Here is a 14705-nt window from a genome sequence, read left to right as displayed (position 1 = left end):
AATCAAAAGTTAAATCTAGAATCGGCTTCCTATTATGCAACAAAGCCTCCTTCACTCATGCTGCCAAACATGCCCTCGTAAAACTGACTATCCTACCGATCCTTTACTTCGGCGATGTCATTTACAAAATAGCCTCCAACACTCTACTCAGCAAATTGGATGTAGTCTATCACAGTGCCATCCGTTTTGTCACCAAAGCCCCATATACTACCCACCACTGTGACCTGTACGCTCTTGTTGGCTGGTCCTTACAACATATTCGTCGCCAAACCCACTGGCTCCAGGCCATCTATAAATCACTGCTAGGCAAATCCCTGCCTTATCTTAGCTCATTGGTCACCATAGCAACACCCACCCGTAGTATGCGCTCCAGCAGGTATATATCTCACTGGTCATCCCCAAAGCCAACACCTCCTTTGGCCGCCATTCCTTCCAGTTCTCTGCTGCCAATGACTGGAACGAATTGCAAAAATCTCTGAAGCTGGAGACTCTTATCTCCCTCACTAACTTTAAGCATCAGTTGTCAGAGCACCTTACCGATCACTGCACCTGTACACAGCCCATCTGAAATTAGCCCACCAACTACCTCATCCCCATATTGTTATTTATTTTGCTCATTTGCACCCCAGTATCTCTATTTGCACATCATCTCTTGCACATCTATCATTCCAGTGTTAATACTAATTGTAATTATTTTGCACTATAGCCTATTTATTGCCTTACCTCCATAACTTGCTACATTTGCACACACTGTATATATATTTTCTGTTGTATTTTTGACTTTATGTTTTGTTTTACCCCATATGTAACTCTGTGTTGTTGTTTTTATCGCACTGCTTTGCTCTATCTTGGCCAGGTCGCAGTTGTAAATGAGAACTTGTTCTCAACTGGCTTACCTCATTAAATAAAGGTTAAATAAAAAAATAATTAAAAAAAGTATGTCTATTTAGTGTATCTATTCTCTATTTAGTCCAGAGTTCATGACTCATTAGTAAAGTGTTCCAACACAGAGTTCTACAGATGGGGTCTCCTGAGTTTAATCACATGAAAACAGAATGTTCACAATGTAGCTGTGCTTGGAGAAATCTAAGAAGAGTCGATTTTACATAACATTAAAGAGATTATCCGGTACTTTTGTATACTTTTTAGCCAGTAGTTCTGAAAGTAGCGCTCACGAGCCAAAAGTGGTCCCCAAAAATGTGCAGATATGTGCACCACGTCATTGCTCTCTCTCTCTCTGCTGTGTGTGCATCTTGCTAGCTATCACACAAATGGCAATGGGCTGAAGTTCATTGTAGAGGTCTCCACGGGTCCAAAAAGTTGGACCCGTTACAAAATGGACCTGGGGCTTTCCCACCCGGACACGATATGCATAAATAAATCAAATGTAATATAGAGACCCGTTCCGAACGGACCCGAGGACAACTAGACCCGTTCCGTATAGACCTAGTTGGATACAGACCCCGTGCCGAGTGATGGAAGCAGCAGACAATTCATTTTTTAAGCTACTTTATTAACCGGAGCTGATAAAGCGAGAAAGGAGGGATAGAGAGGAACCACTATAGCAGGTGGGGGAGGGTCCGTACTGTGAGCGAGTGGCACGGGGAGCAGGCAGGGAGAGATGACAGACACCAACCAACCAATAAGCCGACTCTGTCAGGGCGTGTTGTAGGTGTAATGTAGGAATCAAACGCAGGACTCAGACTGAATGTTCCAAAGGCTGTATTACTGGCCAAACTAAGGCAACAGGACAACTTAGCCCGAAAGCGAAAAAACACGCACGAAGGCGAAAGGTAAATTGCGCACAAACAGGTGCGACAAAAATGTACTGTGCACACACAGGTGCGAAACTGCTCCAGCGCAGTGGAGAATAAGCTCAACCGAGCAAAACACAATACTGACGGAAATAATTACACACAACACTAGACAAACACAACGAGAAACTTATAGGACACTAATTACGCCAAAACAGAAACAGGTGTGGAAACAAACAGACAAAAGCAAACGAACATGAAACATACAGCGGTGGCAGCTAGAATTCCGGAGACGACGAACGCCGAAACCTGCCCGAACAAGGGAGAGAGGCAGCCTCGGCCGAAACCGTGACAGTACCCCCCCCTTGACGCGCGGCTCCAGACGTGCGCCGACTCCGGCCTCGGGGACGACCAGGAGGACGCGGAGCAGGGCGCGTCGGATGCACCCGATGGAATTCCGTCAGGAGCGACGGGTCCAAAACGTCTCTCCTCGGCACCCAGCACCGCTCCTCCGGACCGTACCCCTCCCACTCCACTAGATACTGGAGACCCCCCATCCGACGTCTCGAATCCAAGATGGATCTCACGGAGTACGCCGGTGCCCCCTCGATGTCCAACGGGGGCGGAGGAGTCTCCAAGATCTCATCTTCTTGGAGTGGGCCCGCTACCACCGGCCTGAGAAGGGACACATGGAACGAGGGGTTAATACACTTATACTCCACAGGTAGCTGTAATCTATAACATACCTCGTTCAACCTTCTCAGGACTTTAAATGGCCCTACAAACCGCCGACCCAGTTTCCGACAGGGCAGGCGGAGGGGCAGGTTTCTGGTAGAGAGCCAGACTCGATCACCAGGTGCGTACACCGGTGCCTCACTGCGGTGGAGATCAGCGCTCGCCTTCTGACGTCGGAGGGCCCGCTGCAGGTGGACGTGTGCAGCGTTCCAAGTCTCCTCCGAGCGCCGCGCCCACTCATCCACCGCAGGAGCCTCGATCTGGCTCTGCTGCCAGGGTGCCAGAACCGGCTGGTAACCTAACACACATTGAAATGGAGTTAGGTTAGTGGAGGAATGGCGTAGGGAATTCTGGGCCATCTCGGCCCAGGGAACGTACCTTGACCACTCCTCCGGCCGGTCCCGGCAGTATGTTCTGAGAAACCTACCCACATCCTGGTTTACGCGTTCCACCTGCCCATTACTCTCCAGGTGGTAACCCGAGGTGAGGCTCACCGAGACCCCCCAACCGCTCCATAAACGCTCTCCAGACTCTGGAGGTGAATTGGGGACCCCGATCAGCCACAATGTCCTCGGGTACCCCGTAGTGCCGGAACACATGGGTAAACAGTGCCTCGGCAGTTTGTAGGGCAGTAGGAAGACCCGGCATGGGGAGCAAACGACAGGCCTTAGAGAACCGGTCCACAACGACCAGGATGGTAGTATTCCCTTGGGAGAGGGGAAGGTCTGTTATAAAGTCCACTGAGAGGTGGGACCATGGTCGTTGTGGAACGGGCAGGGGTAGCAACTTACCCCTAGGTAGATGTCTAGGCGCCTTACACTGGGCGCACACCGAGCAGGAGGAAACATAAACCCTCACATCCCTTGCCAACGTGGGCCACCAGTACTTGGCACTAAGACAGTGCACTGTCCGGCCGATACCCGGATGTCCAGAGGAGGGTGACGTGTGAGCCCAATAGATCAATCGATCCCGAACCTCGAGCGGAACGTGCTTCCGACCCTCCGGGCACTGTGGTGGACTAGGGTCGGTGCGTACACGCCCGCTCGAGTTCAGCATCGACCTCCCCACACTACCGTGCCACCAGACACGACTCAGGCAGTATGGGAGTGGGCTCCACGGACCTCTCCTCCGTGTCATACCGCCGAGACAGCGCATCTGCCTTGCCATTCTGTGACCCAGGGATGTACGTGATCTTAAAAGTAAACCTGGTCAAGAACATACTCCATCTTGCCTGGCGAGGGTTCAGCCTCCTCGCCGCCCGGATGTACTCCAGGTTACGGTGGTCCGTCAAAATGAGGAAAGGGTGTTGAGCCCCCCTCAAGCCAGTGCCTCCACACCTTGAGAGCCTGTACCATGGCTAACAGCTCCCTGTCCCCTACGTCATAGTTCCGCTCCGCCGGACTGAGGCTTCTTAGAATAAAAAGCACAGGGGCGGAGTTTAGGTGGCGCGCCAGACCGTTGGGAAAGCACGGCTCCTAAACCGGCCTCCGACGCGTCCACCTCTACCTGGAACGGCAAAGAGGGATCCGGATGCGCCAGCACCGGGGCCGAGGTAAACAGGTCCTTCAGCCTCCCAAAAGCCCTGTCCGCCTCGGCCGACCACTGCAGACGCACCGGACCCCCCTTCAACAGAAACGTGATGGGAGCTGCCACCTGTCCAAAACCCCGGATAAACCTCCTGTAGTAATTTGCAAACCCCAAAAACTGCTGCACCTCCTTCACAGTGGTTGGTGTTTGCCAATTACGCACGGCCGACACCCGGTCTACCTCCATCTTCACCCCTGACGCAGACAACTGATAACCCAAAAAGGAGACCGACTCCTGGAAAAACAGACACTTCTCTGCCTTCACATACAGGTCGTGCTCCACCAGCCTCCGCAACACTCTGCGCACCAGGGCCACATGCTCGACACGGGTAGGTGAGTACACGAGAATGTCATCAATGTACACCACCACCCCCCTGCCCCTGCATGTCCCTGAAGATCTCATCCACAAATGATTGGAAAACTGACGGAGCGTTCATCAACCCGTATGGCATGACCAGATACTCGTAATGGCCCGAGGTGGTACTAAAGGCTGTTTTCCATTCATCACCCTCCCTGATGCGCACCAAGTTGTACGCGCTCCTGAGATCTAATTTCGTGAAGAAACGCGCCCCATGCAACGACTCAGTCATGGTCGCAATCAGCGGGAGTGGATAACTATACTTCACCGTAATCTGATTGAGACCACGGTAATCGATGCACGGGCGCAAACCACCATCCTTTTTGTTCACGAAAAAGAAACTCGAGGACGCGGGGGAAGTGGAAGGCCGTATGTATCCTTGTCTCAGTGATTCGTCTATGTAAATCTCCATAGCTTTCTTCTCCTCCTGAGACAGAGGATACACATGGCTCCGTGGGAGCGCAGCTCCTGCCTGGAGGTCTATCGCACAATCCCCCTGCCTATGGGGTGGCAACCGCGTCGCCCTCGCCTTACTAAACGCAATAGCCAAATCTCCATACTCAGGTGGAACGTGCAATGCGGGCACCTGGTTTGGACTCTCCACCGAGGTAGCCCCTACGGAAACGCCCAAACATCTACCCACACACTGAGCAGACCACTCCATCAGAGCCCTCTCTTGCCACGAAATAGCTGGGTTATGGGTACTCAACCAGGGCATGCCCAGCACCACCGGATACGCAGGAGAGTCAATCAGGAACAGCTGAATCATCTCCTGATGATCCCCCTGCGCACACATCCTAAGTGGCGCCGTGACCTCCTGATTAAGCCCGTACCCAACGGACGACTATCTAGGGCGTGAACGGGAAAAGGAACATCAACAGGAATGAGGGGAATCCCTAACTCTAAACAAAACTTTTTATCAATAAAATTCCCAGCCGCGCCTGAATCTACCAGCGCCTTATGCTGGGAATGAGGTGCTACCTGTGGAAAACGTACAGGCATACAAAAATGGGCAACAGTGAGCTCTGGGTGAGTGGGGCGCCTACTCACCTGGAGGGAATCCCCAGTGCGGGACCTGTCGTCATCTCCCCTAGGAGGCCATCCCCAGCACCTAGCCGCGGTGTGTCCTCCCCGACCACAGTTGGTGCAGTGGATGGACCCCCTAGCCTGCCGACTCCTCCTCTCTCTAGCGCCAGCGCCCCCGAGCTCCATAGGACACGGCTCGGAGGCGCTGGAGGGTGAAATGGGCGGACCCTCCGCAGGACGTCCGCGGGTAGCCAGTAGGTTATCCAGCCTGATGGACATGTCAACCAGCTGGTCGAAGGAGAGGCTGGTGTCCCTACAAGCCAGCTCCCGACGGACGTCCTCTCGTAGGCTACATCTGTACAGATCGATGAGGGCCCGATCATTCCACCCTGCATCTGCCGCTAGCGTACGGAATTCGAGCGCGAATTCCTGGGCACTTCTCCTCCCCTGCCGGAGGAAGACCAGACGCTCCCCCGCCGCTTTCCCCTCCGGGGGATGGTCAAACACCGCCCTGAAGCGGCGGGAGAACTCGTTGTAAGTAATCGTCGTGGCGTCGATCTTCCTCCACTCCGCGTTGGCCCACTCCAACGCCTTTCCGGCCAGGCAGGAGATCAGGGCGGACACGCTCTCATGCCCTGAAGGTGCCGGGTGCACTGTGGCCAGGTATAGCTCCACCTGGAGTAGGAATCCCTGACACCCAGCCGCGGCTCCGTCGTAGGCCCTCGGGAGAGATAGTCGGACTCCTCGAGGTTCCGGCGCTGGAATGGGCGGGCTGGCCGATGGTGCTGGCAGGGCGGGAGGCGGTGGAGGCGGACCCCAGCCTCGGATGGTGGAAATCACCTCCTGCAGGGCGGTCCCCATCTGCAGGAGCTGATCTTGTTGGTCCCGAACCTGGGCCTCCAGTCTCGTCTGGGCTGCTCCGGCTCCTGCTGATTCCATAGATGGTGTGTAATTCTGTCAGGGCGTGTTGTAGGTGTAATGTAGGAATCAAACGCAGGACTCAGACTGAATGTTCCAAAGGCTGTATTACTGGCCAAACTAAGGCAACAGGACAACTTAGCCCGAAAGCGAAAAAACACGCACGAAGGCGAAAGGTAAATTGCGCACAAACAGGTGCGACAAAAATGTACTGTGCACACACAGGTGCGAAACTGCTCCAGCGCAGTGGAGAATAAGCTCAACCGAGCAAAACACAATACTGACGGAAATAATTACACACAACACTAGACAAACACAACGAGAAACTTATAGGACACTAATTACGCCAAAACAGAAACAGGTGTGGAAACAAACAGACAAAAGCAAACGAACATGAAACATACAGCGGTGGCAGCTAGAATTCCGGAGACGACGAACGCCGAAACCTGCCCGAACAAGGGAGAGAGGCAGCCTCGGCCGAAACCGTGACAGACTCGCACTATAGTAGACTAATAGCTGACATAGCTAGGTTATTTATCATCAAATATGAATACATAGTACCTTAGCTAGCTAGGCTAATTGAGGCTGCAGTGCATGCGCTTTCTCATCCTACAGTTACAAATAACAACAACTCCATTCAGAATATTAAGTAGCAGCCTACCTGTTGGCTCTTGGTCGTTGTAGCCTGTCCTTCTCCTTTAACTTTTAATTCCGTCATTTGAATTCCATCTTCCATTGATTAGATATCTCCTAACTTTTGTCACACATGGAGGCTGCTTTGATGACTTATAATTGGCCAACAACAACAACAAGCTACACGCGCCATGCTCGTAAAAAGCGAGAGCAGCAGCATAAATGATAACATTTCACTCTCTTTTGCAGCAGTCGTGTTTGGATCTGTATGGGCCTTTCCGGACAAGTCAGTTAAAATTACACATACCCGAGACCCGTGACAATCATATCAGGTCTGACCAAGACCTGTGACATTATTTAGAATTCTGGATCCGGAACCACTCGGGTCTCGGGTATTCGGGTACAGGTGGATCCATGAAGACCTCTAGCTCATTGGCTAGAACTCGAATTCTTAGGGGGCTGGCCCACGTGGGGAAAAATTTAGGGAATATGGCGCAGCACAGCTTCCAGAAAAACAGTTTATTTCAAACTAGGGATTTTGTGGCTAATTGAGGTAAAACAGTAATTATACTCATAGATTATGCACGTATGAACAACACATTAACACATCCAGCCCAAAGTAGTCGTCAAAGTTCCGAAGCATGTCTTTAACAACTCAGGACTTTCCTAAGGTTTGTCTTTCATAATTTTCTCCTCTTCTGAATGATTTCAATTTCAATACCCCGTGTAGCTCAGTTGGTTGAGCATGGCGCTTGCAACGCCAGGGTTGTGGGTTTGATTCCCACAGGGGGCCAGTATGAAAAATGTATGCACTCACTAACTGTAAGTCGCTCTGGATAAGAGCGTCTGCTAAATGACTTAAATGTAAATACAAGATACAAGGCCAGAGACAGCTCAAACTGTAGTAATCACATCTCCATCATAAGCCTCCTCCCACACAGAGGTCCTATAAATCACTTCTATATGGAATTCTAAGCTCTCTCTCGTTCCAGATGATTCAACCTACCTCCACTCTGTAGGCCTTGCTGAAGCCCTGGGCATGGCTGGGAGCAAAAGCCCGTCCTGGGACACAGCTCACCACCACGGGCATGCCCTTCTCACAGGTGGCGTTCTCCTTCAGATCCACCTTGCGGCCCAGCTTACAGCCGTGCAGGCTGGCCTCGTTCCCCGTGCAGTTCACCCCGAAGTCCCAGTAGTTCTTCTTCCTCCGCTTGGCCAGCAGCCTGAGACAGGAGAACAAAGAGATTGAATTGAGTTGAACTGCACTGAATTAAAATGGTTATTTTTTATTTTAGCCTGCTGTGAAAACATGATCTTCTCTACAGTACCAGATGAGGAAACATTATACAAACAACCTTGTTTTTTAATACATAAAACACTTACAGAAATATTACCCTACCCTTCCTGAATGAAGACATTTTCCAGTTCAACTTGGGAGTTTTAGACTTTTATTTATTGACAGTTTTAAGAGCAAGGTTGTGCCCATCTGCATCTGGTGCTAAAAGTACAATGACTTCTGGAATTGGCTAACCCCACTGCACAGCACATTTTAGGTTAGCTCAACCGTGTTGATAATGAGTATAATCATCTTGTCTGGAGGGTTGATGGAGGTGAGGAGTGCTAATATTAAAATGTACTAGCTGACCCTCCTGACTCCTGATCTCATAGCCTGTAAAATATTAAGGAACTCAGGAGTCCACAGCTGAAGGAGTGAGTCCATAGTAATGGACTAGTAATATTAAGGCTGAAGGAGTTAGTCCACAGTAATGGACTAGTAATAGTAAGGCTGAAGGAGTTAGTCCACAGTAATGGACTGGTAATATTAAGGCTGAAGGAGTTAGTCCACAGTAATGGACTAGTAATATTAAGGCTGAAGGAGTTAGTCCACAGTAATGGACTAGTAATATTAAGGCTGAAGGAGTTAGTCCACAGTAATGGACTAGTAATATTAAGGCTGAAGGAGCTAGTCCACAGTAATGGACTAGTAAGAAAAGTTAGTCCACAGTAATGGACTAGTAATATTAAGGCTGAAGGAGTTAGTCCACAGTAATGGACTAGTAATATTAAGGCTGAAGGAGCTAGTCCACAGTAATGGACTAGTAATATTAAGGCTGAAGGAGCTAGTCCACAGTACTGGACTAGTAATATTAAGGCTGAAGGAGTTAGTCCACAGTAATGGACTAGTAATAGTAAGGCTGAAGGAACTAGTCCACAGTAATGAACAGTGGTAGAAAAAGTACCCAATCCTCATACTTGAGTAAAAGTAAAAATACCTTAACAGAAAATGACTCAAGTAAAATTGAAAGTCACCCAGTAAAATACTACTTGAGTAAAAGTCTAAAGGTATTTGTGACACTCTGGCTCCATGGACTTTGAGTATTGAGCCAGGGTTGTTCATTTTCTTTTGGGTGTATTTCTATGTTGGGTATTCTGGTTGTTTCATTTCTATGTGTGGTGATTGTTCGTGATTATTCAGGTGACTCCCAATCGGAGGTAACGAGTGACAGCTGTCGGCTCGTTATCTCTGATTGGGAGCCATATTTATACTGTGTGTTTTCTCGTGGGTATTGTGGGTTTTTGTTCCATGTTTCTGTCAGTGTTACAGAGGACTTCACTATCGTCGTTTGTTGTTTTTTGTGGTTGCTTTATTTAATAAAGTCATCATGTTCACTCCACGCGCTGCGTATTGGTCCGCTTCTTCAGACGATCGGGACAGAAAAACCCACCATAGAAGGACCAAGCAGCGTGTCCAGGAGCAAGACAGCTGGACATGGGAGGAAGCGCCTGGTAAGGAGATCGAGAGGCTGGCGATGGCCCAGGTGGGCAAATCGTGGTCCTGGGAGGACATGCTCGGGGGCAAGGGACCTTGGGGGAAGATCAAGGCCCTGGCGAGAGAGGAGCAACGGCGTCAGCAGGGCCATCATCGTTGGAAGGACGAGAGGCAACCCCAAAAAGTTTTTTGGGGGGGCACATGGTTTGCGGCTGGGCAGCAGGAGGCTGCTACAGGGAGACGTGGAGAGAAGGCTATCGGATTACGGGAGCCATTGGCGAGTAGAGGAAGGGAAGTTGTTGCGGCACGGCGTGAGAGACTGATGTGTGTTACCAGTCCGGTCCGGCCCGTTCCTGATCCCCAGTTAAAGCCAGTGGTGTGTGTTCCCAGTACGGACCGGCCTGTTCCTACTCCACGCATCAAGCCCACGGTGTGCGTCGACAGCCCTGCCCGGCCTGTTCCTGCTCCACGCACCAGGCCCGCGGTGTGCGTCGCCAGCCCAGCCCGGTCTGTTCCTGCTCCACGCACAGAACCTACGGTGTGCGTCGCCAGCCCAGTCCGGCCTGTTCCTGCTCCACGCACAGAACCTACGGTGTGCGTCGCCAGCCCAGTCCGGCCTGTTCCTGCTCCACGCACAGAACCTACGGTGTGCGTCGCCAGCCCAGCCCGGCCTGTTCCTGCTCCACGCACAGAACCTACGGTGTGCGTCGCCAGCCCAGCCCGGCCTGTTCCTGCTCCACGCACCAAGGATACGGTGTGCGCGACAGCCCTGCCCGGCCTGTTCCTGCTCCACGCACCAAGGATACGGTGTGCGTCGACAGCCCGGCCCGGCCTGTTCCTGCCACCCGCACCAAGTCTACGGTGCGCGTCGCCAGCCCGACCCGGCCTGTTCCTGCCACCCGCACCAAGTCTACGGTGCGCGCCGCCAGCCCGGTCCGGCCTGTTCCTTCTCCCCGCACTAGCCCTGAGATGCGTGTCCTCAGCCCGGTACCTCCAGTTCCGGCACTACGCGCCAGGCCTAAGGTGCGCCTCAGACGGCCAGAGTCTGCCGTCTGCCCAACGGCGCCTGAACTGCCCGTCTGCTCAACGGCGCCTGAACTGCCCGTCTGCCCAACGGCGCCTGAACTGCCCGTCTGCCCAACGGCGCCTGAACTGCCCGTCTGCCCAACGGCACCTGGACTGCCCGTCTGCCCAACGGCGCCTGAACTGCCCGTCTGCCCAACGGCGCTTGAACTGCCCGTCTGCCCAACGGCGCTAAAGCCGCCCGTCTGTACTGAACCTGCAAAGCCGCCCGTCTGCCATGAGCCTTCAGAGCCGTCCGCCAGACCGGAGCCGCTAGAGCCTTCCGCCAGACAGGAGCCGCTAGAGCCTTCCGCCAGACAGGATCAGCCAGAGCCTTCCGCCAGACAGGATCAGCCAGAGCCTTCCGCCAGACAGGATCAGCCTGAGCCTTCCGCCAGACAGGATCAGCCAGAGCCTTCCGCCAGACAGGATCAGCCAGAGCCTTCCGCCAGACAGGATCAGCCAGAGCCTTCCGCCAGACAGGATCAGCCAGAGCCTTCCGCCAGACAGGATCAGCCAGAGCCTTCCGCCAGACAGGATCAGCCAGAGCCTTCCGCCAGACAGGATCAGCCAGATCCGTCAGCCAGCCATGAGCAGCCAGATCCGTCGGCCAGCCGCGAGCAGCCAGGTCCGTCAGCCAGCCATGAGCAGCCAGATCCGTCAGCCAGCCACGAGCAGCCAGATCCGTCAGCCAGCCATGAGCCGTCCAGCCAGGATCCGCCAGAGCCGTCCAGCCAGGATCCGCCAGAGCCGTCCAGCAAGGATCCGCCAGAGCCGGTCCAGCCAGGATCCGCCAGAGCCAGCCAGCCAGGATCCGCCATTTAGCCCGGTGCTGCCCCTTAGTCCGGTGCTGCCCCTGAGTCCGGTGATGCCTCTTGGTCCAGTGCTGCCCCTTAATCCTGTGGGGTTTAGTTGGGGGGTGGTCATTTGGAGGAGGCTACGTAAGCGGGTAGTGACTATGGTGGGGTGGGGACCACGACCAGTGCCAGAGCCGCCACCATGGACAGAGCGCCCACCCAGACCCTCCCTAGACTGTATGTTGGTGCGCCCGGAGTTCGCACCTTTAGGGGGGGTACTGTGACACTCTGGCTCCATGGACTTTGAGTATTGAGCCAGGGTTGTTCATTTTCTTTTGGGTGTATTTCTATGTTGGGTATTCTGGTTGTTTCATTTCTATGTGTGGTGATTGTTCGTGATTATTCAGGTGACTCCCAATCGGAGGTAACGAGTGACAGCTGTCGGCTCGTTATCTCTGATTGGGAGCCATATTTATACTGTGTGTTTTCTCGTGGGTATTGTGGGTTTTGTTCCATGTTTCTGTCAGTGTTACAGAGGACTTCACTATCGTCGTTTGTTGTTTTTTGTGGTTGCTTTATTTAATAAAGTCATCATGTTCACTCCACGCGCTGCGTATTGGTCCGCTTCTTCAGACGATCGTGACAGTATTGGGTTTTAAATACACTTAAGTATCAAAAGTAAATGTAATTGCTAATATATACTTAAATATCAAAAGTGAAAGTATAAATAATTTAAAATTCCTTATATTAAGCAAACCAGACGGCACCATTTTCTTGTTTTTTAAATTTACGGGTAGCCAGGGGCACACTCCAACACTCAGACATAATTTACAAATGAAGCATTTGTGTTTAGTGAGTCCGCCAGATCAGAGACAGTAGGGATGACCAGGGATGTTCTCTTGATAAGTGTGTGAATTGGACCCTTGTCCTGTCCTGCTAAGCATTCAAAATGTAACGAGTAGGCCTACTTTTGAGTGTCACGGAAAATGTATGGAGTAAAAAGTACATTATTTTCTTAAGGAATGTAGTGAAGTAAAAGTAAAAGTAGTCAAAAATATAAATAGTAAAGTACAGATACCAAAAAACACTACTTAAGTAGTACTTTACACCACTGGTAATGGACTAGTAATATTAAGGTTGATGGAGTTAGTCCACAGTAATGGACTAGTAATAGTAAGGCTGAAGGAGTTAGTCCACAGTAATGGACTAGTAATATTAAGGTTGAAGGAGTTAGTCCACAGTAATGGACTAGTAATAGTAAGGCTGAAGGAGATAGTCCGTGGTCCTCTGTAGCTCAATTGGTAGAGCATGGCGCTTGTAACGCCAGGGTAGTGGGTTCGATCCCCGGGACCACCCATACGTTTAAAAAAATTGTATGCACACATGACTGTAAGTCGCTTTGGATAAAAGCGTCTGCTAAATGGCATATTCAATTATTAATATTCAATTAATGGACTAGTAAGGCTGAAGGAGTTAGTCCACAGTAATGGACTGGTAATAGTAAGGCTGAAGGAGTTAGTCCACAGTAATGAACTAGTAATAGTAAGGCTTACTTGTAGACTTTAGTGTTGTATCCTTTCTCTCCAGGAAAGCCGTACATCCCACAGATGACCCTGTTGTTCATCTCTGTCCACTCTTCGTCACAGATCTGTCTCCACTTCCCTCCGTCCTTCACCTCCAGGTATCCCTCTGTGATGGGGACCCTCTTACGCTGGGAGGAGATAGCCCGAATACGCACCTCTTCTACCTGGACATTCAGACTCTGCAGATAAAGAGATATACAGAGACCCTGGATCAGCCACAGTCAAATTCAATCAGTTATTATTTCACATGAAGATTATCAATGAAACTAATTTGATTTGCTTCAGGACATGGTATGGACCCCTTCTTTTTCATTTTTGAGTGCATTTTTGCCTTAAAACTGCACTGCTTTAGTTAACCCTATATGAATGTCTGGAATTTGTTGTGCTCTATCAGCAACGTGACCAGAGAGGTGAGTTCAGGGTGAAGGAACATACATCAACAGATTAACTTCTCAACATGGAGATAACCTTTAACCACACACATCATCAATCTATTTTATAAAAATGTTGGTGATGTTTCTGTTCCTGTAGGCCTATGTTACGCAACTGTTGAGAAAGTAAATAAGACGTTGAGAATATGAGTGATTGGGACTAGGGGAACGACATTTGCATAATCAATAATTCAATTCATTGATCTTCTCTCAATCATAATCAATCAGTAAAATACCAAGAGGTGGTGCTGCAAAAACACGTGTAAAAAGTCACGCTTTTATGCTATCTTGATCAAACATAACAAAAATTAAGAATTGCTTGCCCTTTTCACCAAGCTACAATAACAGTGAAAACAAAAGCTGTTGCCTGAGGGCTGAGGGCTGAGGCAGGCTGTGTGGTCCTCTCCTACCTCCGGTCAACCTTAATCCTAACCCTATACTATGGGTCTGTAAACCCAACTGGTCAGTAGGGGGGTCATGGTCCTCAATTACCCTCCTCTGTCTGTCCTAAGGACCCTTAAAGGAGAGTGGCGTCTTCACCTTTGACCTCTAGGTTGCGTGTGAAGACTGCTCTATGCTCCCTCACGCATCCATGTTATAGACCTCTGACTGTTCAGCCCCCTATTAAAGCCCATACAGCCATAGACCCACAGTCTAACTCCTGGCTGGGCTGTAATGTGTATTGTGGGGACACGGAGTGCTGAGTGCCAACCCTTTAAAAACTGCTTTGCTAAGCTATGAATGCTGAGCTCAGCCTTTTCTTCAACAACCCAGTCATCTCGCCCCTGGAGAAAGCCAGTCCAACATTTCTGTGTGAATCCAGAATCCAGAAACATTAGCTTTTAATAAAAATGGGGGTATTTCCAGAAATGGTGTCAGCCTCTGGGAATGTTTGGATCCCCTCAACACCAAAAATGTGCAGTGGAGGGAAAGACGTGACTGAATCAGACTGTTTTTGCAGAGACCCCAGTCACCCGAATACTGACCACAGTGGCGAGAGAGAAGACTGTCTTTCATAAATGTAATCACGAGTTTCCATCAAAACAGCAGAG

General features: G+C 50.7%; 1 protein-coding gene across 3 annotated transcripts in view; it reads right to left on the bottom strand.

Moving 5' to 3' along the window:
• The window catches only part of LOC121577766 (lysyl oxidase homolog 2A), a 59349-nt gene that overhangs the window by 22043 nt on the left and 22601 nt on the right, over positions 1–14705 (bottom strand). For all 3 annotated transcript variants that reach the window (XM_041891643.2, XM_041891641.2, XM_041891642.2), the window contains exons 4-5: positions 13193–13401; positions 8017–8233 (exon numbers count right to left, since the gene is read on the bottom strand). In XM_041891643.2, the coding sequence (XP_041747577.2) occupies positions 8017–8233; positions 13193–13401 (426 nt within the window). The remainder of the gene's footprint in view (positions 1–8016; positions 8234–13192; positions 13402–14705) is intronic.

The sequence above is a fragment of the Coregonus clupeaformis genome, chromosome 12 (assembly GCF_020615455.1).
Source record: "Coregonus clupeaformis isolate EN_2021a chromosome 12, ASM2061545v1, whole genome shotgun sequence".
Taxonomy (NCBI): Eukaryota; Metazoa; Chordata; class Actinopteri; order Salmoniformes; family Salmonidae; genus Coregonus; species Coregonus clupeaformis.
This window is presented reverse-complemented; position numbering and strand designations above follow the sequence as displayed.